At 46.6% G+C, this 22,830-nt stretch overlaps 2 protein-coding genes across 10 annotated transcripts in view; both read right to left on the reverse strand.

Moving 5' to 3' along the window:
• NCOA6 (nuclear receptor coactivator 6) overlaps positions 1-698 on the reverse strand; it is a 94,910-nt gene extending 94,212 nt beyond the window's left edge. For 4 of the 6 annotated variants that reach the window (XM_065565741.1, XM_065565742.1, XM_065565738.1 and 1 more), the window contains exon 1: positions 515-698. The gene's annotated coding sequence lies outside the window, so the exon portion shown is untranslated. The remainder of the gene's footprint in view (positions 1-514) is intronic. The other 2 variants (XM_065565744.1, XM_065565739.1) reach the window with 2 other exon arrangements.
• A 7,517-nt stretch (positions 699-8,215) lies between these two features.
• GGT7 (gamma-glutamyltransferase 7) overlaps positions 8,216-22,830 on the reverse strand; it is a 53,482-nt gene continuing 38,867 nt past the window's right edge. For 3 of the 4 annotated variants that reach the window (XM_005295380.4, XM_024105085.3, XM_042858264.2), the window contains exons 11-15: positions 21,604-21,756; positions 21,027-21,144; positions 20,041-20,178; positions 17,884-17,983; positions 8,216-13,318 (exon numbers count right to left, since the gene is read on the reverse strand). In XM_005295380.4, the coding sequence (XP_005295437.2) occupies positions 13,155-13,318; positions 17,884-17,983; positions 20,041-20,178; positions 21,027-21,144; positions 21,604-21,756 (673 nt within the window). In that variant the 3' untranslated portion in view covers positions 8,216-13,154. The remainder of the gene's footprint in view (positions 13,319-17,883; positions 17,984-20,040; positions 20,179-21,026; positions 21,145-21,603; positions 21,757-22,830) is intronic. The other variant, XM_065565746.1, reaches the window with a different exon arrangement.

The raw sequence follows: 22,830 nt of genomic DNA on the forward strand, positions 1-22,830 counted from the left end.
GCTGGGGCAACGTGCAGGGGGCCAGCCCCATCTCAGACCTGCAGTTTCTATACATGCTGGGACTTTCAAAGGACCCTAAGGCAGTTCGGCACCCAAGCCCCACTGAAATTCAACAGGAGAAGGGTGCCCAACGCCCTAAGGGTCCTTTACAAATTCCCGCCTTTAGTCCATCTAAGAGGCACCCCCCCCCCCCCAAGGCGTGAAGCCCAAGGGAGAGCCCAGCCCCACTACCCACAGGGGCCGGGCCCGGGCAGCAAGAGCGGGGCCAGTCCCCACGCACCAGGCCAGGCCTCGGCCCCCTCTCCCGGGCCCACGCCCCCCCCCTTTCCCGGGCCCTGGGCACACGCCCCCCCGAGCCGGCCCCGCTCTCCGGGCACAGCCCCGCTCCGTGCCCGGCCTCTGCCCTCCTCGGGCCGGGCCCACTCCCGCTGACACTCCCGGCCCGGCCCCGCCTCCGCCCCCCGGCCCTGTCAGGCCTACTCCCCCCGATCCCGCGGCCCCGCCCCGCCCTCACCTGAGGGAGCCTCCGCCGTGTCCGCGGCTGGCAGCGGGCTGAGGCCCCGGCCTTGGGCCCGTCGCACCGGGGGAGGGGGTCGGCCCGCTCCCTGCCAAGCGCCCAGGACACCCACAGCAGCCCGGCCACAGCTCCGCCTCCTCCAGGGCACGTGACCGAGTGGGAGCGCGCCGCGAGACAGGACAGCGCGCGCGCGCGCCTCCGCCAACAACACGGCTGCTGCCCTGCCTAGCTCTGCGCGCGGCTGAGCCGGAGAGCTGGGGAGAGCCTGAGTGCCCCGCCCAGACACCCCAGGGCACAGCCTGCCCCCCCCCCCCGAGAACCTGACCGCCCCGACACCCCAGGGCACAGCCTGCCTCCCCCCGAGAGCCTGACCGCCCCGCCCAGATACCCCAGGGCACAGCCTGACCCCCCCCCCCCCGAGAGCCTGACCGCCCCGCCCAGACACCCCAGGGCACAGCCTGACCCCATCCCCCCGAGTGCCTGACCGCCCCGCCCAGACACCCTCAGGGCACAGCCTGACACCCACAGGGCACAGCCTGACACACACACCCCCGAGAGCCTGACTGCCCCACCCAGACACCCCAGGGCACAGCCTGACACCCCAGGGCACAGCCTGACCCCCCCCCCCCCCCCGAGAGCCTGACCGCCCCGCCCAGACACCCCAGGGCACAGCCTGACCCCCCCTCCGAGAGCCTGACCGCCCCGCCCAGACACCCCAGGGCACAGCCTGACCCCCCCCCCCGAGAGCCTGACCGCCCCGCCCAGACACCCCAGGGCACAGCCTGACCCCCCCTCCGAGAGCCTGACCGCCCCGCCCAGACACCCCAGGGCACAGCCTGACCCCATCCCCCCGAGTGCCTGACCGCCCCGCCCAGACACCCCCAAGGCACAGCCTGACTCCCCTCACTCAGAGCCTGCCCCCCTGAGACCTCCGAGACCACAGTCTGGCCCCCCAAGTGAACTCCTGACACCCCCAGGGCACAGTCTGCCCCCACCACTGAGAGCCTGACCCACCAGACCCCCGCTCCTGGCACAGTCTGACTCCCTCGAGTGAACCCCTGAGACACCCCCCCCCCCCCAGGACACAGTCTGACCGCCCCACTGAGAGAGACCCCTGACACTCCCAGGGCACAGCCTGACCTCCCCCCCACTGAGAGAGACTGGGGCGGCACCCTCACAGGAAAGCATCATCCCACCCACCGCTGAAAGTAGGAGATACCTGTCCTTCTCCACCCTCCCACAGGCACCTCAGTGGAGAAACTCACCACCACCATCCCCCATTGAGAGAGACTGGGATGCCCCCTCCTCAGCATCAAAGACATCCCTTGAGTTGGGGACCTCCCCTCCAGCTACTTGGGAGGGCCCCTCAGTCCCACACAGTGGGTAGGAGCAGGAAGGAAGATCATTCCTTTTCTCCATGGAGATAGCACCACTCCACAACCACCTCCAGTCACCCAAAACTCACCACCACCACCCCCATTCACCACCTTCACGCCCAAGGGAAGCACTTAGCCTGAAATTATGAGAGATTCCCACCCCATCTCTGCTGAGAGGTCTGACCCCCACCACAAATCCCATCACCCTGTAAGCCAGGCCTTGCAATGAAACCCACATTAAAAGCCCTTCCCCTACCAATGAGTGAGACTTGAGGAGAGTACCACTCCTGATAGGCACCCCTGATAACTACACACCACACCCTATAGCAGAATTGTATCATTAATTACAGTGTATCTACATGAGAGGAAAATCTCCCTCCCACTCAGTGCAACAACAAAGGTTTTAAATACTGCCCTAAAATGTATCTCACTTGAGGAGCATCCCCCCCCAACTCCAAACCACTGAGACTTGCCTCACACCTCATGACTTAGGATGCTGTTGGTTTTGTAACCAATTCTGCAAATAAACAAAAGGCATTTCCTGGACCAGGCTGTAAAGGAAAACGGAAACCTTTACAGAAAACTAGTAGGTTCTAATATTTAAATAACTATAATGCTTCCCTCTGAGGATCTCAAAGCACTTAATAAACATTATTAGATCATGCCATACAACATCTCTCAGGGTAGGTATTGTTAGCTCTGATTTACAGATGGGTAAACTGAGAAACTTAGGCCATGTCTACATTATCACTTTTGTCACTATAACCTATGTCGCTCAGGGGTGTGAAAAAAACCCACCCCAAGTGACGTAAGTTACACTGACAGAAGCACCGGTGTGAACAGAGCTAAGTCAGCGGGAGAGTTTCTCCTGTGACATAGCTCCCGCTGCTGCTGAAGGTGGTTTTATTATGTCAACGGGCGAGCTCTCTCCCGCCTGCATAGAGTGGCTACACGTGCGATCTTACAGTGGTGCAGCTGCATTGGTACAGCTGTGTCGCTGTAAGCTCGCTAGTATAGACATGGCCTTAGACTTGTCAAAGATCACATTGGGGATTTTTAAAATGTGTGTGTATGTAGCTAATTAGTAGGTCCTCAGTACTGCAAGCTGTTCCATATGGGCAGATCTCTGCACTTGTGTGGAGAGCCAGTGACTTCAGTGAGTCTTTGCAAAGGATAAAGGTCTACCCATGAAGAATAGCTTGAAAGATCAGCAGCTATAGGATTTTGTGCCTAATGCTACAAACCTGTATTCATACAAGTAGTGCTAAGGTGATACAGGACATCTGTGACATTGGGAACAGAAGTCAGATCTTCAGGAATTCTCAGGCAACCAAGACTCAAATAGGGATTTAGGCCCAGACAGGGCTGCCCAGAGGATTCAGGGGGCCTGGGGCAAAGCAATTTTGGGGGCCCCTTCCATAAAAAAAAGTTCCAATACTATAGAATACTATATTCTCGTGGGGGGGCCCGGGGCAAATTGCCCCACTTGCCCCCCCAGGCGGCCCTGGGCCCAGATCCACAGAGGTATTTAGGCTCCTAACTTCCATTGAAATCATTGGCTACCATTGTGGATCTGGGCCTTACAGCTCCAGTCAACACCCTTTCTGGAGGTGTGTTCTTAGTGTTTTTCATTGGAGAACATTTGTTCAGCTAGTCCTTTGGGCCCTGATCGTTAAAGGAACTAGGCCTTTGGGAGTTAGGCACCTTTGAGGATCTGGGCTTTAGTACCTGTTTCTTTCCTCTGGGTCATACTGGGAGCCTTTGTCTGCCTACAGCCTGCTGAAGAATGAAGGAAAACTCACTATGAAGGGATTCCTTCTGACAGCTCAGCAGAAAAGAGGGAGGGAGCCTCATTTGTTACCAGATTTGCCCATTACTTTGTGGTATGCTCATTTATTCGGGTTACTCCTCTGGGGAAGGGGGTTCTGTAATCCTGTCAATGTACTGCTTATGTCACTTGTGTTTACATATGGAGCTCTACTTCTTCCTTCTGCAAGTCCCCTCCCAATGGAGCTATTTTGCAGGACCTAGGGTCCCTAGGGCTAGGTTACTCCCACCCCAGAACCGGATGAACACCCACATGTACATTAACAGAGCAAGTCTGAGCAGACTGGGTTAATTAGCACTGTCAAGCTGACCCCTTATATGTCTCTGGACTCACTGGGCTGGAGGAAGCAGCACTTTTAAGCTGTCTCTCCTTATATGCCCCTGGGCTCCATGAACTGGGTCAAACAGCACTTTCAAGCTGTTACCCTTATGCGTCCCAAATTTAGCACGTCCCTATCCCCACTCCCCCAACACAATTGTACTGGCAGTAAACTGCTCGATGAGTAAACCCCACAGTATTTTGGGCGCTGCAGGGATCTTTACCTTAGGTAAAAGAAGCGTTGCTGTAGAGTGAATGGGGGAACTAAAAACACAAACGAGTAAAGTTCAGCAAGAGAGAGAGAAGCAACCAACTTAACCATAGAAGTTATTTATTGAATAATAGTAATAACTACACAAGGAGGACTAAACCAACATAATATACATGATTAAAGGTTAATACCTAAGGTAGAAAGGAAAACAGAGAGAGAGAGAAAAAGAGGGGGGGTCTCACCCACTCCATGAGGCTTGAACTGGTCAGGGTTCCCAGATGATGGTGGTAGCTGAGGGTTTTGAATGCTGGAGACAGGCAGAGCCCCCAGCACGATCAGTCAGGAGATGGAGTTCCAGTGAAACTGATGCATAGTGTGGATCTAAGCATCAGAACCCTGACTAGAGGGTGAGTAGGGATTTTTGTAGAGAAAATACAATGGTTCAAGGGAGAACACTAGATTTGTTTATAGGTAAGCTGATGACTCAAGGGTTTTTTTTAGACTAGACAATAGGAGCTGATCACTCTTGGCTATGGGTGGTGTTTTTTTTCAGGGAGCTCACAATGCAACTATGCTGCTTCAGTATTTGGATATTAATTAAGGATTCATTACTAGAATTGGTCTGATAACTGCTGAGCTGGGTGTGTGTGCAGGCATAGGTTCATTAGCATTTGGAGCAGAGATTCCCAGGATGCAGTGCTTCCCTGCTTTTTCTGGTCCCAGAATTCAGTGTGGTTTCCTGTTCTCCATTCTGTATGTAAATTGAGATGTCTTCCTGTCCCATCTTTTATGCAGATGAGGCTGGGGGAGTAGTCTTTGCTCTTCATTCTGTATGCTAATGGAGATGTCTTAATTTTGTCACCCTTGTCAGGAGGGGTCTAGGTGTGTCTCCCAACCCCCTTCACTGCTCTCTGCAAGTTTTTTTTTTCTGATGGGTTTTGGTTTAAGCAGAGGCTGGGGGGGCGGGGGTGTCTTTCATGAGTCTGGCTGGATACTGCACCCTGGTTCCCCAGGAACACAGAGGTGTCTGGTATCACATTCAGAATCTGACAAGAAGAGGAGCTTTAGGGACATTTGATTTTACACCACTGACTTCCTGTTTGCCTGGAATATTGTTCATAAGAATAGCAGCTCCCTGTGCTCTGTTTTATTCAATTTCCTATCTGTTCAGGCAGTTTACACATCGAAAGTTTACAATCCTGAGAAACCAGCTATACTGAAGTTTAGACCGGACCTCTTTAGGGTCTGAAAATCATCCTTTTACCACTCCTGTCTTCATACCTTCTTCTGTGCTGCCCCCAATGTGGGAAGTCCCTCTTCATGTTCTAATCTCCACCAACCCCACAAAACCAGCCCACACTGAAAGAAATGAAGTGTTAGATTAGAATCTTTTTTTAAAACAAACAAACAAACAAAAACCCCCTACCTTCTTTAGGTTTCCTTCTGCACCCTTTATTATCTTGTGTCTAGATTGCAAACTCCTTGAGGCAGAGACTGTTGTAATTTATGTGTCTAGGTTAGCACCCAACACATTATCAATGCATAAATAGTAATAATTAGCCAGATGCATTATTTTTCAATGAAAGAGTTTAACTGACGGTATGATACTATGTGTGATGATTTGTCATCACTCTACCCTTTGAGCTAATCATGTAAGTGCTCTGACTTCAGGATCTGGCCCTGGGAGGCTTGTATATGTAGAGAAGCTAGCTTCATGTCTAATGGCACGTAGAATCAGAGTCCAACTGTGAGGTTTTGAGTGCCATTAGCATCTTAAAGAATTGGGGCCTTGTAGAGAGTAGGGGATGACACTTTACAGTATATTATTGTCTAATTTGGGCTCTGTAAAATACTTTTTCCTGTGGGCCGTATATCCCTGTAAAGAAGGCCAGAGCTGGCACAAACACTCAGGGCCGGCTCTGGCAAAAAAGCCTCCTGCCACCACCCCCCCCACCCCCCCGGCGGGGAGTGTGGCAGGGGAGGGCGCCAAGCCCGGCCGCGGCCCTGCTCTCCCCGGCCGGCCAGAGCGCCGGGGGAGGGCAGCCCCGCTTTCCCCGGCTGGCCGCAGCGCCGGGGGAGGGCAGCGAGCCCAGCCGCGGTTCCGCTCTCCCCGACCAGCCGGAGTGCCGGAGTGCCGGGAGGAGGGCAACGAGCGCGACTGCGGCCCCGCTCTCCCCGGGTGAGCGCCGCCCCCCTCCAGGTGCTGCCCCAAGCACATGCTTGGAGGGCTGGTGCCTGGAGCTGGCCCTGCAAACACTATATGATTAAGATTAAGCAGCTTTTTTTTTACAAAGAACCAGTTCTCCATCAAAGAATCCAGAGATCAGCTTCTCCATGCAGGTGAGGGGAAACATGTTCCCCAAGGCTGAAGCGGGGAGGAGGTGGCATCAGGGTGAAGGGGGTTGGTCTGAATGGGAGACCCCCCCAATGCAGGACTATGTTGAAAGCATCTGTAGCTGGCAGTCCAGCTGTGGGCTCTGGTTGACAGTCTGACTTTCATCTTAGTTTGTCAGACCAATATTTGCAGCCAGCAAATCAAATGTGATTCATCAACTGCAGACACATTGAGCGGGTGTCAGGGCCATTGCAGGAGGCTCAGGGTCAGAGGGATTTTAAGTGGGGGAATTATAAGGAGATGGAGGAGAGGGGAAATTACTTGCGGGCAGGGCCGGCTCCAGCATTTCTGCCGCCCCCCCCCAAAAAAAAGGAAGCCGCGATTGCGATCGGCGGGGCAATTGGGGGGGGGGGAAAAAAAGCCACGATTGGTGGCAGCAGTTCGGCAGCAGGTCCTTCGCTCCTACAGGGAGTGAGGGGCCTGCCACCCCCGAATTGCCGCAGGTGCCGCCCCTCTCCCTTGGCCGCCCGAAGCACCTGCTTGTTAAGCTGGTGCCTGGAGCCGGCCCTGCTTGCGGGGGAGGGAGAAAGGAGATGTTCTGTCAGTGAACTAAAGGAGGTTTACAGGCTGAGGCAGCTGTGAAAGGAGCAGTACTGGTTGTTTCACTCCCGACAGCACCTCTTTATGCTCAGACAGGCCACCTCTTCAGTGATTTGTGCCTTGTGGGACAAATTCCCAGAATGCATTGCAACTGAAGTGCTTTAGGAAAACACTAGTGTGTTTATGGGGCTTCAATGCATAGCTTCTCAAAATGGTTCAGCATGGCTAGTGTGGACAAAGTCATCTGTCCTTTAACCAGTTGTATGTGACCAGCTCAATTCTCTATTGTAGGTCTAGCCAATGGTGTCACTTCAGTGCTGCTGCCCTGCTTTCCCCCAGTAGCTGAATTTCACTCCTGAGGCTGTTCTAATTTGAGCCAAAGGGACCCAAAATATGAAGAGGTACAAAGGTGGCTGAAGGCTCCTCCCATCTGTTCCTGTGCTGAGCACTGCTTGAGCCTCTGGCTTTAGTAGGGTTACTCCTGATTTACCCAGGTGTGAGTGAGATCAGAAGCAGGCCCAGTGTTTTTAAGAATGGCCACAGGGATGTGTAGCCTACGAGGGAAATTTGAGAATAGTCCTAAGAGAGGCTCTTTCTCACCTGTTTGTAAGAAAAGAATAAATATTTCTTTTTAAAAAATGTTAAGAGCAGTATCCCCTTTAACACGTCCGACACACACCATTTGTTTTTATATTTGAAACAAATGTACCGCACCACTGGAAAGACATACGTGATATGAGAAATAGACGTGCACATACGGTATATTAACCTTTCAAACCAAATCTTACTTCGTTTAGTTGAAAAAGTAGAGCCGCAAAATGTGGACCCAAATTGGGGATGTTTGGAGCTGGGGCTACTGTGCTGGCTCCTTCTATAAAATACGCTGAGCTCTAGGTTCTTCGGGGCAGGGATTGTTTCTCAGTAGATGTACATAGAGTCCCTAGTGCAATTTTGGGCCTCTAGGCACTACAGTAATACAATGCAATCTATCAATAGAACACTATAAAGGATGAAACAAGTACATCGTGAGTGCATAATACAAAAAGAAAACTGCATTTATTTCAGCCTTTTTTCATTGTATGTGAAAAAATGCACAAATACATGTGATTTCAATACAATCAAACTCACGGCTATGATTACAATGCATTTTCATAGGTCAGTATTTTCAAATAAAAATGATCCTGTACAATAAATGTGGCATCGTTACACTTGTATTCATGACCATGTATGGATTTTCCAAAATGAAATACTATGTAACAATTCTGTTATAAGAACTTAATCGCTCCATGCCCACAGTGGAACTGCAAAAAGTGATTCCTAGTCTAGAATCTGTACGTGGTCTCTTTAACAAATATGGGGAGAGGGAGTGGGGAGCAGACATGTTTTGATGAGATTTTAATTGCTTTCTTACCACTCTGCACATACTTCTGTCTAGGTAGGAAAAAGGAAGATGACATGTAGATACCAAAGAGACAGGCACAGTATAGTTTAGCTATGCTAGAGGAACCAGCTCCCTGAAGTTTTCTTGCAGCTGGTGGTCTGAGACCCCCTTGTGGAAGATTTGTACTAAGCTAAAGGACTGTCCTCAGTTAGATTAACTTCCTCCTTATCTTGAAGGGCTTCAGGCTGGAAGAAGTTACTGTCGTTGAGGGACTTTCTCCCTCCTAAGTATCCTTGTGGAAATCATTCCCTTCTGCACAAGGGCTGAACACTGGAGGGCTCTATGTTGGCAGATAGCCTTGTTATTGGAGGTTCCACCATTGAGCCTCCTCATCTGCCCTATCCACAGAGGCTTTTTTTTTTTTTTTTTAAGGATCATGACAATCTGTTACTCCTTCTGAAAGCTGCCCTCCCAATGTGCTCCTTTCTCTGGCCTATAACAACAAGAAACCCTTTGCTGATGTATAGAACTTTCTCAAAACCATTGCAAAGTAAACATTCAGCCACTATAGCAGCACTTCCCACTAAGTCAGACTTTTAATAGGTAAAAAAAAAAAACACCTTATTTCTGATTTGTGCTATAATCTTGTCCTCTATGAAAAGGTTATGAGTTTTATCTAGTTAAGCTTAAGAGGCCTGATTCATCTATCCTTCAGACTAATGTAAATCCAGAGTAAATCTACTGAAGTCCCTGGAGTTGCACTGGTGTGAAACTGATGTAAGTGAGGGGAAAATTGGGCCGAAAATCCTTCTTCAGTGGACCTTGGCTGTACTCAATGCTTAAATTGTGCCCAGGCTGAGCCCTGGCACCTCTAGGCTTGGCAGTTCATAGTCCCAGCACCTCTGGGCTTGCTGAACCTGTTATGAATGTAAAAAAATTACTTGAGCCCCGGCCCCTTTCATTACAAATTAAACACTGGCTGTACTGGGAGAACAGATTCTCCAGAACAGAAGAGGGAATGTAGGGTAAAACAAAATAATTGTTACACATACACAAGTTGCTTGATGTCATTCTTACCCATTGTATATATCCTTACCTTTAGAGCTTTATACATAGCAGTCTGTGTTTGGCACAATTGGGAGAAGAAATGCACTACTGTATTTAAAACCACTGAAATGTTGCTCTGAAGCTGCATTCATTAACTGCATTGAGCTTCTGTGGGAAATCATTAATTAATTGACTCGACACTCAAGGCCGGGTTCTGATCTCAGGTATTCCTGATGCACATTAGTGTATTACTCTGATTTTACAACATTGTAAATGGATGGTAAAGAGTTTGACCTGCATTGCTTTTTCAGTCACTTCCAAGATCACGATACAAACGGTAAAGGCATTTTTACTAAAATGTAATATCAATTGTCTTCGGGCCATGTCATACTATTGTTCTGTGTGTTCTCCCCAGTGATATCAAGGCTGAATTCTGCATAAAGACTAAGGGTCAAATTCTGCTCTCATGGTGTAGCAAATTGAAGTCCACTGAAGTCAATGGAATTACTGCATATTAACATATATGTCCCTAAAAGCAGAATTTGTTTTTTAAGGTTAGAATATGGCCCTTTAATTTCACAATATTTGTCTCATTTGTACATGAGGCAATACTATGTATTTTCTAGTAGAATTAAAATGAAATGAACTAAAATGAAATTCAATGGATCTTGCCATACTAAATTGACTACCAAGATTAGAGATGCTGGTCCTAGTAGAAATTTTCTGACCAAGCTTCAATGACAAGTGACTCTTTGTCAAATATATGCTATACTGACACCACTTTTTAACCAGAGTGAATAGGAAACTATTCATAAGGCCTTTGTTTCTGTTAGATGTGGCCTTTGGGTATAATACCATCTCCCTGCTTCTCTTAATTTTCTCACCTTCCCAGTATAGGCCCTGATCCAACAGTGCACTTAGGAAAATGCTTAACTTTACCACATTTGAATAATCCTACTGAAATTCCAGGTTTGGGGTCACTTAAGTGCTCTGATGGATCAGAACCAGAGTCTTTACTTGTAAATTGTCCTTCAGGGCTCAGTGTCAGAACTATACTGGTGAAAAGAAGAATTCGATTTGCAAATAGGACTTTTATCTTTCCAACTGAGCTGTAAAGTAATGTGCACTCTTTTGGATCACTATAAACAACAATTCCTGGAACACTTGTTTTACAATCATGTTCAGTAAACCTCCATATATGGGGGACAGATCATTGCTGTCATTGTCCTAGAAAAATCCCAGATTTCAACCCATGAGGATCAATGCACAAAAATGCCTCCCTCCCTTCCCTAGTAAGCCTTACAAAGTCTGCTCCAAACCATGCAGAGTGTTATGAATGCGGTATGCAGCTTTCACTACAGCACTTCTCCTTTCTCCTGCAGTACTACTTGGCTGATAACTGACCCACACTGAGTCATCATGGAAATTAGACTAGATAAGGGGGTTAGACTAGATGACCCTTGCAGTCCCTTCTAACTCTATGATTCTATGATTTGTGATGGAAAATATTTTAGTTTATTCATGTCTGCTTAATAGCCACCTTGTCCTACCTTAGAGGTGTCTGCATTTCAGTAGTGCATGAAAGGGATCTCTCTGGTATGTCTTTCGTACCTCAACAGGGTGTGGTGTGACTTTATTAGTTAACGTTTGTAAAATGTTGAGATCCTCGGCTAACAGAAACTACATAAGTGCAAAGAATTATTAGTTTGATAATCTGTTAGTTCATTGATCCCCTTAAGAAGATACAGCATACTCCTCCCCATACTCCTCCCCATACAACCGCACTTGAGCCATAAAAAGGTATAAGACAGGGATGGCCAAACTTACTGACCCTCTGAGCTGCATAGGACAATCTTCAGAAGTTTGAGAGCCAGGGCACGCCTGCCGGGGACCAGGGCTTCATCCCCATAAGATGCACCTGACAGGCCTCGGGGCTTCAGTCCTGCTCCTGCTGAAGCCCCGAGACCAGCAGGTGTGCTCTGCAGGACTGAAGCCCCCTCCCCACTGGGCAGAAACCCCTACCCCATCACCCCGCTACAAGGCAGAGGTCCCAAGCTCCCCTCCCCCAGTTTGGTAAGTGGAGAATGGGGGTGGGGCTTTGCAAGCCGCACTATAACGGTCAAAGAGCCGCATGTGGCTCGCAAGCCACAGTGTGGCCACCCCTGGTATAATATAAACAAAACAGTATTCACAAGATTCTAGCCCATTGGTCTCTCCAGGGTGAGAAGATCTGGAATTCTTTTCATAAAAGCATCACATGAAATACCAAGACAACCATAAGCAGACATACATATACAATATGTACAGTGGCCATAGATATATTAACATCATGAAGGAAACCAGTACACGATAGGCTGTGAAAACAATGACAAAAATCATTTTAAAAAATCTTAAAGTGCTGGGTGACTGGCTATAATTTACTGGTGGAAAGAAAAGGAGGTGCTCCAAAGGTGACCAGAATCAATCTGTGCAATGATCATGATCATGCTTTTTATTTCCTCATTTTTATTGACAAGTCAAATGCTGAACGCTTCCTTCAACCTGTCTTGGATGTTGGGGACTGAAAAAAAAAAGATGTAAGTAGTGTTTGCTTTGTTTCCTGTCTTATCTCTATAACTTACGTTTTCTAACGCACCCACGACAACAGCATCTAAGCACTGGTTTGAAGTGGTGCTCATGAAATCAAGGGATTCACCTTTTCAGAGCAGGGTTAGATGAGACAGTGTTAAAAAAGCCCTGACTCTACATGAACGCTTTCTACACTACAACTTGCACTGTGGCCATCCCCCGTGGTTCTCTTTTGGGGGCACCAGTGGTGAATTACGGGTGCTATTTTTGCCAGTGTAGATGTAGTCTGACTCCAAGTCCAGATCCCAATGAGTCTATGCAATAAATTAAGTCAAAACATTGAGGGTGAAGGAGACATAAGGGTACTAAAGATGTGTAGTGATGCATGAATGGGAATTAATATAGGAATATCCATGCTAGTAAAAATCAGCTGAGCCACGGGGAATATTAAAGAAATCCCTGAAGTTCCAGGTACGACTGCCTAGAGCCAGTACATCAATCTGTATTATATATTGACTTATATGAGACAAGGGTGTCAAGCCCGGGAAAGGAGGGAGTTGAAAATTACAGCAACAGCAGCAATTGTCTGTTTGGCACAAAATATTTTGTTCTTTTTGTCATCTCCTTTGCTAATGTTTCTGCTGGTTAAATTAAAATGTTTAAGGTTGGTATTTGAAATGACTGAAATCGCTAACGGGGCACTGTCAAAGTAACAGTATATTCCTAGCATTCCTTTAATAACAACTGAGATTATTACAACTCAAATTATTTTTTACAAAATCAAAGGGCTGTATTGTGGCTTTCCAAGCCACTGTTGCATTGTTTGAGATGGGAAATGCAGAAGGTCTATTCAGCAATGCAGAAACCCACAGCAAACACTGCTCGTTCCTCCCCGGGCCATTTCGGAACATGCACATAATTTTTGTTGCTGTTGTTTAAAGCCTTATCCAAAGAACGCACCATCTGGAGGTTGCTATAATATTGTTGCTCCTGCAGCATCCATGCTTCTTGGGTCTTTCACACCAATGATGAAGTTGTTGGTTCTCCTGGCTCCATGAACCAGGGAAAGCACGTCGACTTTATATACTTGATGACCCCTGGCTTCAAGGAATTCAATATCTTCTTCGGGAAATTCACCTGTCAAGATTTTAGACGTTGTTATTTTAATTGAAGCCATTATTGCATGAGTTCCAAGTTTTTACCTTAAGCTTCTAATCCAAGGGTAGGCAACCTGTGGCATGCGTGCTAAAGGCGCACGCGAGCGGATTTTCAGTGGCACTCACACTGCCCGGGTCCTGGCCACTGGTCTGGGGGGCTCTACATTTTAATTTAATTTTAAATGAAGCTTCTTAAACATTTTAAAAACCTTATTTACTTTACATACAACAATAGTTTAGTTATATATTATAGACTTATAGAAAGAGACCTTCTAAAAACGTTAAAATGTATGACTGGCACGTGAAACCTTAAATTAGAGTGACTAAATGAAGACTTGGCACACCACTTCTGAAAGGTTGCCGACCCTGGTATCCATTGTGCCAATGAACATGCCCATCAGTGTCCTACTCTTTGGGATCTGGGAGGCAGAGAGGCATCACAAGAGTACAAGTTCAATGGCCTAGTAAGAAGCAGTGTCTCAAGACAGCACACCCAGTTCTCAGCAACAAAGACAGTATCTAATGGGGCAGTGTCAATGTGGGCAGTCTTGAGTGAGGGTGTGGGTGGGAATGGGAGATATAGGAGGATCACTTAGGGATGTGAAGGATGCTCCTTCTCAACGAAAGGGGAAAATAAATTGCTGCCATTGCAAAAATTGACGATAGGATAAATGTGGGGCAAGAAAATGAAAATCCAGCAGACAGAACTTCACTGTAGGCCTTTGGGATTAATTTGGGATAAAATATTAGGGCTATCAGAATTAAACAGGAGTATGGGGAAAGGTGTAGTCCACCTTAAAAGTAGGTTTAGAAGCAGCACCATTCAGATTCTTCACAAAACCGACAGAAACCAGCACCCCTTTTCCTAAGCACAAGAGGAGAAGAAGTCTTTCATGCCCCTTATAAACTGTGTGGCAAAAAGTATTAATGGATGAACTTCAGGGGGTTCAGAGATTTGGGTCAAAAGTTGAGATGCTCTCGAGCCTGTAAAGCCAAAGTGGAAATCTCTTTGCCTGGAACAAGAAAGTGCTCCCTACTTGGCGTGCTTCAGGTTTTGAGTGCTTCAGATAACTGGGGCCTGATTTTCCAAACAGCCACGTCCCTGCAATGGCAGTTGAAGGCAATTGGAGCTCCAGGTGCTCAGCACTTTCTGAAAATCAAGGCCCCGTTCAGGAGTCTCAAGTTGGGCCTCCAAAATCACTCGTTGTTTTTGATCATTTAAGATGTATTTTTGTGCACCAAGATTATTTAAGAGCTGAGACACAACCTGAATTTCCCCTATAATGTATTATTTGTATTCCAGTAGTGCTAAGGGCGCCAGCCAGAGTTGGAGGCCTCACTGTACACACACAGAAGACAGTCCCTGCCCCAAGAACACACAGTTACAAAGGCAAGACAGACACACAACAAAAAATGCAAACTGCCAAGAAGTACAAGCCTTATAAACTACAGTGCAATTTCTTCCCTGGTTCCTTTCATATAACGCTGACTTTCTCTACCTCCCCCCCTGCTTTGTTATTTGTTGTGCTTTCACAATTTTAATGCATTCTCAAAACTACGATACCCACACAAGGAAATAAAGAAACAAATCAACAGAGCCAGACGTGTACCCAGAAGCCTCCTGCTACAAGACAGGCCCAGAAGAGAAACCAACAGAACTCCACTGGCCATCACCTACAGTCCTCAGCTTAAACCTCTCCAACGCATCATCAATGATCTACAACCCATCCTGGACAATGATCCCTCACTTTCACAGACCTTGGGAGGCAGGCCAGTCCTCGCCCACAGACAACCTGCCAACCTTAAGCATATTCTCACCAGCAACCACGCACCGCACCATAACAACTCTAACTCAGGAACCAACCCATGCAACAAACCTCGATGCCAACTCTGCCCACATATCTACACCAGCAACACCATCACTGGACCTAACCAGATCAGCTACAACATCACTGGCTCATTCACCTGCACGTCCACCAATGTTATATATGCCATCATATGCCAGCAATGCCCCTCTGCTATGTACATTGGCCAAACTGGACAGTCACTACGCAAGAGGATAAATGGACACAAGTCAGATATCAGGAATGGCAATATACAAAAACCTGTAGGAGAACACTTCAACCTCCCTGGCCACACAATAGCAGATGTAAAGGTTGCCATCTTACAGCAAAAAAACTTCAGGACCAGACTCCAAAGAGAAACTGCTGAGCTCCAGTTCATTTGCAAATTTGACACCACCAGATCAGGATTAAACAAAGACTGTGAATGGCTATCCAACTACAGAAACAGTTTCTCCTCCCTTGGTGTTCACACCTCAACTGCTAGCAGAGCACCTCATCCTCCCTGATTGAACTAACCTCGTTATCTCCACACTGATATATACCTGCCTCTGGAGATTTCCATTACTTGCATCTGAAGAAGTGAGGTTCTTACCCACGAAAGCTTATGCTCCCAGTACTTCTGTTAGTCTCAAAGGTGCCACAGGACCCTCTGTTGCTTTTCACAATTTTAATATAAATCCTGAAGTGTGATTGCAAATTGGCTCAGGATACATCACCACAAACTAAGCAGATAAGTAAAAATCTCATGATAACTATACCTATATAAAGTGTAGGTAAGAGTATGGTTTAGAGTAGAGAAGCATTCAAAAACCACAAATCAGGCCACAAAATAATCATGCAGTTTTTTTTTAAATAGTAAATTTTGGATTTTTTGTATTGTCTTCTGGTTTCTGAGCTTTTAAATTACATTCCAGTCCCATTTTCAGGCTTTTCTCTGCAACTATGAAGACTAGAAACTTTGGGGAGGGGGGTGCTTTTTTTTTATGAAAGCAGAGATCTTCACATAATTACATAATTCCAGGACACGGAGCTTCAAGAAAAATACTGAATAATGTGAAACTCATAATAAACTTGGGAGAGTTGGCAACACTGCAAAGACATCTAGACTGGTAGAGTTCTGAGCACATGAGAACCAGAAAGATATTATCATGGGTTTCCTCTTCCTGCTAGCTAGGTTGTAGGTGAGCGGAGTTATGGGCACGAGGAATGAAAAGTAAAAGAAAAAGTATTTGTGGGGGTAACGCTGCTTGTAGCTAGCTCTAGGAGAGGCAGGCACCACTGTGTATGAAGACTCTGGCTATAATAAAGGACTGCCAGTTTGAAGACATGTTCTTGGTCTTGCCTCATTCATTTGGATACATGTGGTGCCACGATCTCAGTACATTGGAGGTGTTTTCAGAGAAGAGCCACACAATTATTAAGAGCCAGGTGAATGCTTTATGAGGAAAGACTGGAAGACACTGAACACATATAGCTTGGCCAAATAATGATGGAGGGGCAAATGAGTATTTGAAGGGTGTGACCACCAAGAAGGGAGAGGAATTGGTGCGAATAAAGGGATGTAGCTAAAAGGCATGGGATGACATTAAGCAAAGGAAAAAATATCAGGGGAAATATGCTAATGGTGAGATCTACCAGACTATGGAAAAAATCTTCACTAGAGGGATGGGGGTAACCCCATCACTTTGGGACATTTGGACAGGACAAAGCACTGGAGATTAGCCAGAAAGGACCAATCCCAAATTGGTTGGGAAAATAATGTTAGCCTACTACATCTTTGCCATCTCCAATGTCTATGATACTTTATTATTGTTTTGTTTCAGTTCCATATGGTCATTATTATATCTCATTGCTGAGCATAACGTACAAGTACTGCTCATCCTATACGCAGGGTGCTCAAAAATGCCAGCTCATAACGACTGTCTCTTTGAATATACACTTGACGGTTTGTATGTGATGAAGACTTAGAATGGCTAAGTATGGCGATGCACAGACACAGGAACAGGAAGCAAGTCTTCTGCGTAAAACGGTCAGCTCTGTGGGATGTTTCTGCGTGGAGGTCTCCTGGCTGTACTGAAACTGGATGTACGGATAACATGAGAGCACAGCTCTTCTATGGCACTTGCCATCTCTTTTTTGCACACCAGGAATCATCCTAACCAGTCCGCACAAAGCTGGGAACACATAGTCCCTTTTACAATTCAAGGCATTAAATTAGAACTTGTCTATTTCTTTAGCTTTTACCTACAGAAACAAAATCCACCAACTGGTGACTTGTCCTGAGATCTCCAAATCCTTCGCTTTCTTTGATGCGCATGAGACAATGTTCTAAAATGCTGGATCCCACATCCACCAAGAATGACAAGAAGGATTTGGAAATCATGGAACAAGTAATGCCAGTCAATTTCACCCATATAGGTGAAAGTTGAAGGAGTACAAGAAATGGACTAAATTGCTAGAATTTTAAATTTGACTTTGTGTCCCTTAAATTTGTCCCTCCTACCCACCAATCCCTATTCCTAAGCACACTGTAATTTGAAATGGACTTCCCTCTCCCCACCAGCTGCATTGTACATTTAAACAGATGATGTCTCCTTGAGGCAGACTGCAGAGTAATCCCAGATGTATAAGAAAATTCCCTTTGTTTTTTGCCATGATAGAAATGTAGTCTACCAAGATCAGTGCTGAACTCCATACTCACTGTCAACTTGCAGGATGTTGGATTGAAGCTGTGGGTGTAGCCGACCCAGTGACAGACTCTCACTCAGGTTCTTGTTAAGTGTTAAAACATTTACTAAAACCTACGCAAGAAAAAGACCCCAAATATTAACAACTTGATTCAAACACTAAGGAATAAACATCCAAAGCAGCTTCCTAATTTGCAACCCCAACATTTTCAAATGTACCGATGTACACAGGCAAACGGACTTTTTTTGCACAATTACCCACTTTGTATGAACAAAATGCATGTTTTTATACATGCAAATAGGCGCACCTGAGGATACTGCAGGCACATTTTTGGAGGCCCCTTTTAAAAAAAAAATTAGTCCCTAAGGGATATATTTCTAGAATTGCATGAGGTTTTGCATATAGTTCCCATTAAATCAGAAGGAGTCATGAGGCTGAAACTCCAGAGAAATCTCTGAAAAGGTATTTTTATGACCAAAAAGTGAACCCTTCTGATAGAACATTAGGAGGCAAGTGGGCGGCTTTAATCTTCTCTGACTAATGCCTTCGATGAGGTAAAGTCACTCAGAGTAAAGTTGAGTTCTGCCCTTGCCTTTTAATAATCCAGTGCTGTTATATATACAGTCATGCCATCAGCAAGTGCTCCGTCTCACTACAAATGATAAATTAGGAAGAGCTATTTGCAGAGCTCACAATAGGAAGGATTTCAGGAAGGAATGTGCTAAACTGAACTTCTGTTGGGGATAAGAACCAAAATTCCACTCCCATCCTCCTGCAGTTCTCACAACACAACAGTTCTATTTTCTACAGTTCCTTAAGAAGATGACCTTTGAATAGGTTGTAGAAGGTCATACAACCTTTATGGAGGTTGCTAAGATTCTGTCTTCCCACATTTCTGAGAGCCATCATCAGAGAAGGCACATAGCCTTGTTCCAGGGCTTGTCTACACAGCTAGTTAGTGTGCAGCAAGCCAGGTTGTAGATGTACACCGCACTAGCCTGTTGTGAACTAACTGGCCATATAGACCTTGGTACCATGCACGAAAAGCTCCATAGTGCTGTACATTCACACCCTACCTTGCTGCACACTAACTAGCCATGTAGACAACCCTAGTGAAAAGAACGGACAAACCGCAGCAAATGTAGCTTTAGATTACCAATTACCCAGGACTGCATGGCTCAGAGAACTGATCTGACCATTTCTAGATCACCCGTTTGGATCCAGGCTGACTAGTAGCAACAGAAAGTTGTTGCTCATTGACACCAGTTAACATTTTTGTTGGTAGCCTCAGCAGAAAGTACAAAGATTGAATGGGGGAAAACAGAGCTCTCCTTTCTACCCTGGTGACTCTCCCTCTAGGTCCGATGTGAGATGCTTTGGGACAGCAGGTGGGGGAAGAGGAAGCTTAACCTATGCTCACACAGTCTGGCTCGACCATATATGAGCCATCAGCTTCCACTGGACTATCAGACCTGCTCCTTTAGCTCAGCTAGTAGAGGCTCCTGCTTTTAGACCCACAGGTCCTACGTTCATGCCCTGCAGACGACTCAACCGGGAGTATCGTTACAAGTGAAACTCATCTTCCACGTCACACCACTGCCCATGTTTTACCAGAGGACTTCAGACTCCATCGGCTGTTACCTTGAAGCAGAACTAAATGCACATTAAGACAATATTTTAACCTCTTCAAAAACAGGAATTGTGTATTTCATGTTTGTTCTGGTAACCAACTTGTTGGTGTAGGAAACCCCCAGGGCAGAGCATGGGTATAATAGGCCAGGGGCAGCTGCTGTTGCGGGACACTGAACTGGGGCTGCTCCGGCCCCAGGCTGGCTGTCATGGCTGGGACTTGGATCAGTCAGCAGGCTGAAACCGGCCCGGGGCTCCTCTGGAGGGGGGGGTAGGGAGGACGGCTCGGGTTCTGGCCAGTCAGGGTCTTCTCTGGCTGTGGGAAAGGAGAAGCGGGGGGGAGGGGACTCAGGACTCCGGCCACAGGGGCTCATGCAGAAGGGGTGGGGTCATGGGGCTAGCCTCCCCAAAGACGCGGTCCACCTGCCGCCCATGGGGCAGAGAATGCAAATACCAGCATGAAGAAACACTGGAAGATAGCTTGGGCCTTCCCCATTGCAAGTGGTTCAGAACATGCTCAGATGCAGTACTCAAAACTGACCTGTGTGATGCTGCTCAAGGCTTTGTCGCCATTGTTAGCTCCCAGACAAAGATAAGTCCCACACATCCCTTCAGATGGTCGAACAATAGTGGGCAGTAAAAAGGATAAGGGTCTTTTTCCAGGCTGAATGAGATTCCTCTGTTGGTGAATAAAATACCCCCCAAAACTAGTAAACAGATCACAACAAAGATTTTCCATAGCCCAAATTGCTTATGTTAGCTTGTTTCTCTTTTCATTTCTGAGTCAATAACTCTAATAATATTAGCTTGATTATGATGCCATTCTCACTGCTATAAGAACATAAGAATTGCCATACTGGGTCAGACCAAAGGTCCATCTAGCCTAGTATCCTGGCTTCCAAGAGCGGCCAATGCCAGGTACCCCAGAGCGAATGAACAGAACAGGTAATCATCAAGTGAAATAGTTTACTACTAGTTTACATTTATCTCATACCTTTCATTCCAAGGCACCTAAAGCCCTTTACAAACTATATACAGAAGTCATTTTACCCACTACTAAAATGCAGCCACCTCTGGAGTGGAAAGTGGCAACTGTTTAACAGTGCATAGCAATACCGCCCAACAGTTTAGCACAGGAAGTGACCAGCAGTGGTCAATGATGTTCTCTGTCTGAGACCTCAGGATGTGGTTTCCATTTTCTATCAACCTGAAGAGCAATAATTTTCAAATATAATCCTTATTTCCAGTCAATATAATGTGTGATCACCCTGGGGGAAGTGTGCTTTCTATATGGCAGCCATGCTAGACTCTATATGGTTTCCTTGCAATACTATGATATTTCACGTAGCCAGATCACACAAACAGGTAACCTCCTCCTGTAGTCTATATTCTATTTCTCTGCTGGATAGCATGGAAAGTGAAGAGAAAGCGAGAGAGCCTCTCTTTTTTACTGAGGAAGTTATTTGAGAATAAAAAGAGTCAAGACCAAACAAGTTAAAATTCAGAACTCTTCATGGAATTCATTACCAGGCCAGGAGAGGAGTGGTTCAATGTACTATTCAGCCAGGAAAAATCCAACATCTGACTGTTTAGAAGGATTCCAGAGGGTGTTATTATTCCACTTCCAAATGGACGGTTCAGGGAACTGAAAAGGAAGACAAAGAAACCTTGTGAAAACCCTTCCAGTAATTCATATAATACTCCAAGGCTTGGTACTGTCAGAGCACGACCCCAGATTCCCCCTTCCACCTTGGTGGAGAATCTTCCATAGGTTTTTTTTTTGTGTTTGTGAAAGGTGCCGTCATCTTGGGACTCTCTGCTAAGGATGGCAGCTAGAGGTGGAAATCTGTGATGTGAACACCTCTCCATTAGGAACTAGACTAAGCCCACCAAGTTATTTCAGATAGGCCATTGAACAGCCATAGATGGCAATGGCTGGCAATTACCAAGGATCTAGGCTGAACCAGTGAGCGTTAGGTGATGGGAATAGGTCTGTCATGACCAATCTCCGGAGTCATTCCTCTCACCGCCACATTGAATGAACTTTCTCTGCTCTGCTCTCCCATCTCTAAACCCACCGGGACTGAAAAACTAAATCCTTTACCTTACAACTGCAACAATGTAGTCATCGGGTCCCATAACAAGGACCTGGCTAGCAGGAGGGCCGCTCTCTATGGAGAAGTGTGGAATATTGATACCAGAAGGGAAGGACTGGGAGTCATTAATCAGCTGACGCAGGAAACCTGCCTTTGATTTACTGCAATGACAAGAGAGGATATGGGGGCGAAAAAGCAGTGAGTTTAGAAAGCAGAGCATCTCCTCTTTAGGGCACATCTAATATATAAATCCATCGGGCAGTACTCATCACAGGCCCGTCGGACGTGCCTGGAAGGAATGGAGGTTATTCAATTGTACTGTGAAAAGCGGGCTCCTCTGGCGCATCCAATGGAAAGAAATGAGACATCTCAGCCACCGCATAGGGGAGGCAACTCTGTGGTCATTGCCCTGGACCATTCGTTAGTCAGACTGTAGGCTGAAGCACCCGCCCTGTTGCCTAGAGTTCAGAGAGGTTCAATGGACGTCTGGCAAGTGAGGATGATGGAGCATCACTATGACTTTACCATGGGGTCCTGGTCCATGATTAGGGCTCCTGGGTGCTACCACAATACAAATAATAATGTGAGGCTGCCAAAAGGAAGGAAGGTGACGGCTCCCTCAGGTCTTTGTCGGGACATCCTAAGAATGGATACATATAGCTGTGTTGTGAAAAAAAGCTGCTGTGTTACCCGACTATGATTTTTGTAATCAAATGTATCAGGCAACCCCTGCCAGCTTGGAACACCCCACCTTCTTAGCAGGCATTGATCCTCCTAGAGGTTAATTTATCTTCTACTAACTCAGTGAGGCAGACATTACTATGCTCGTAGCTATAAATGAGGTGGGAGGGCCTGTGGAGAAAGAGAATCTAGGGTGTGAGCTGAGCAGCCTTGAGGGAGGAATGCTAGGAGCAGTCAGGTCTGGGAAGAAGGTTTGAGCTAATTTTATGTGGTATTATTGTTCATTTCTTTGTTAATAAAGCCAAACCCCAGGAAGGACTTTGCACAGCATACAGGCTTTCTTTCACAGCAGATTGGGAAAGACTTTAATTGATAGGGGTCAGACGAAAGCATCGCATCCTGGTTACAGTTATATTTGTAGTGGGGTTGGGCCCTTAGGCCATATTTTAATGAGTTTGTAAGTAGGGTTTAGCATGGTTTGTTCCTAATCAAATTATGTCCACACACAACATGGTTTAGGCACAGCTCCTAATGGTGTCACTGTGCTTTGAGGC

Source organism: Chrysemys picta, chromosome 13, assembly GCF_011386835.1.
Source record: "Chrysemys picta bellii isolate R12L10 chromosome 13, ASM1138683v2, whole genome shotgun sequence".
Lineage (NCBI taxonomy): Eukaryota > Metazoa > Chordata > Testudines > Emydidae > Chrysemys > Chrysemys picta.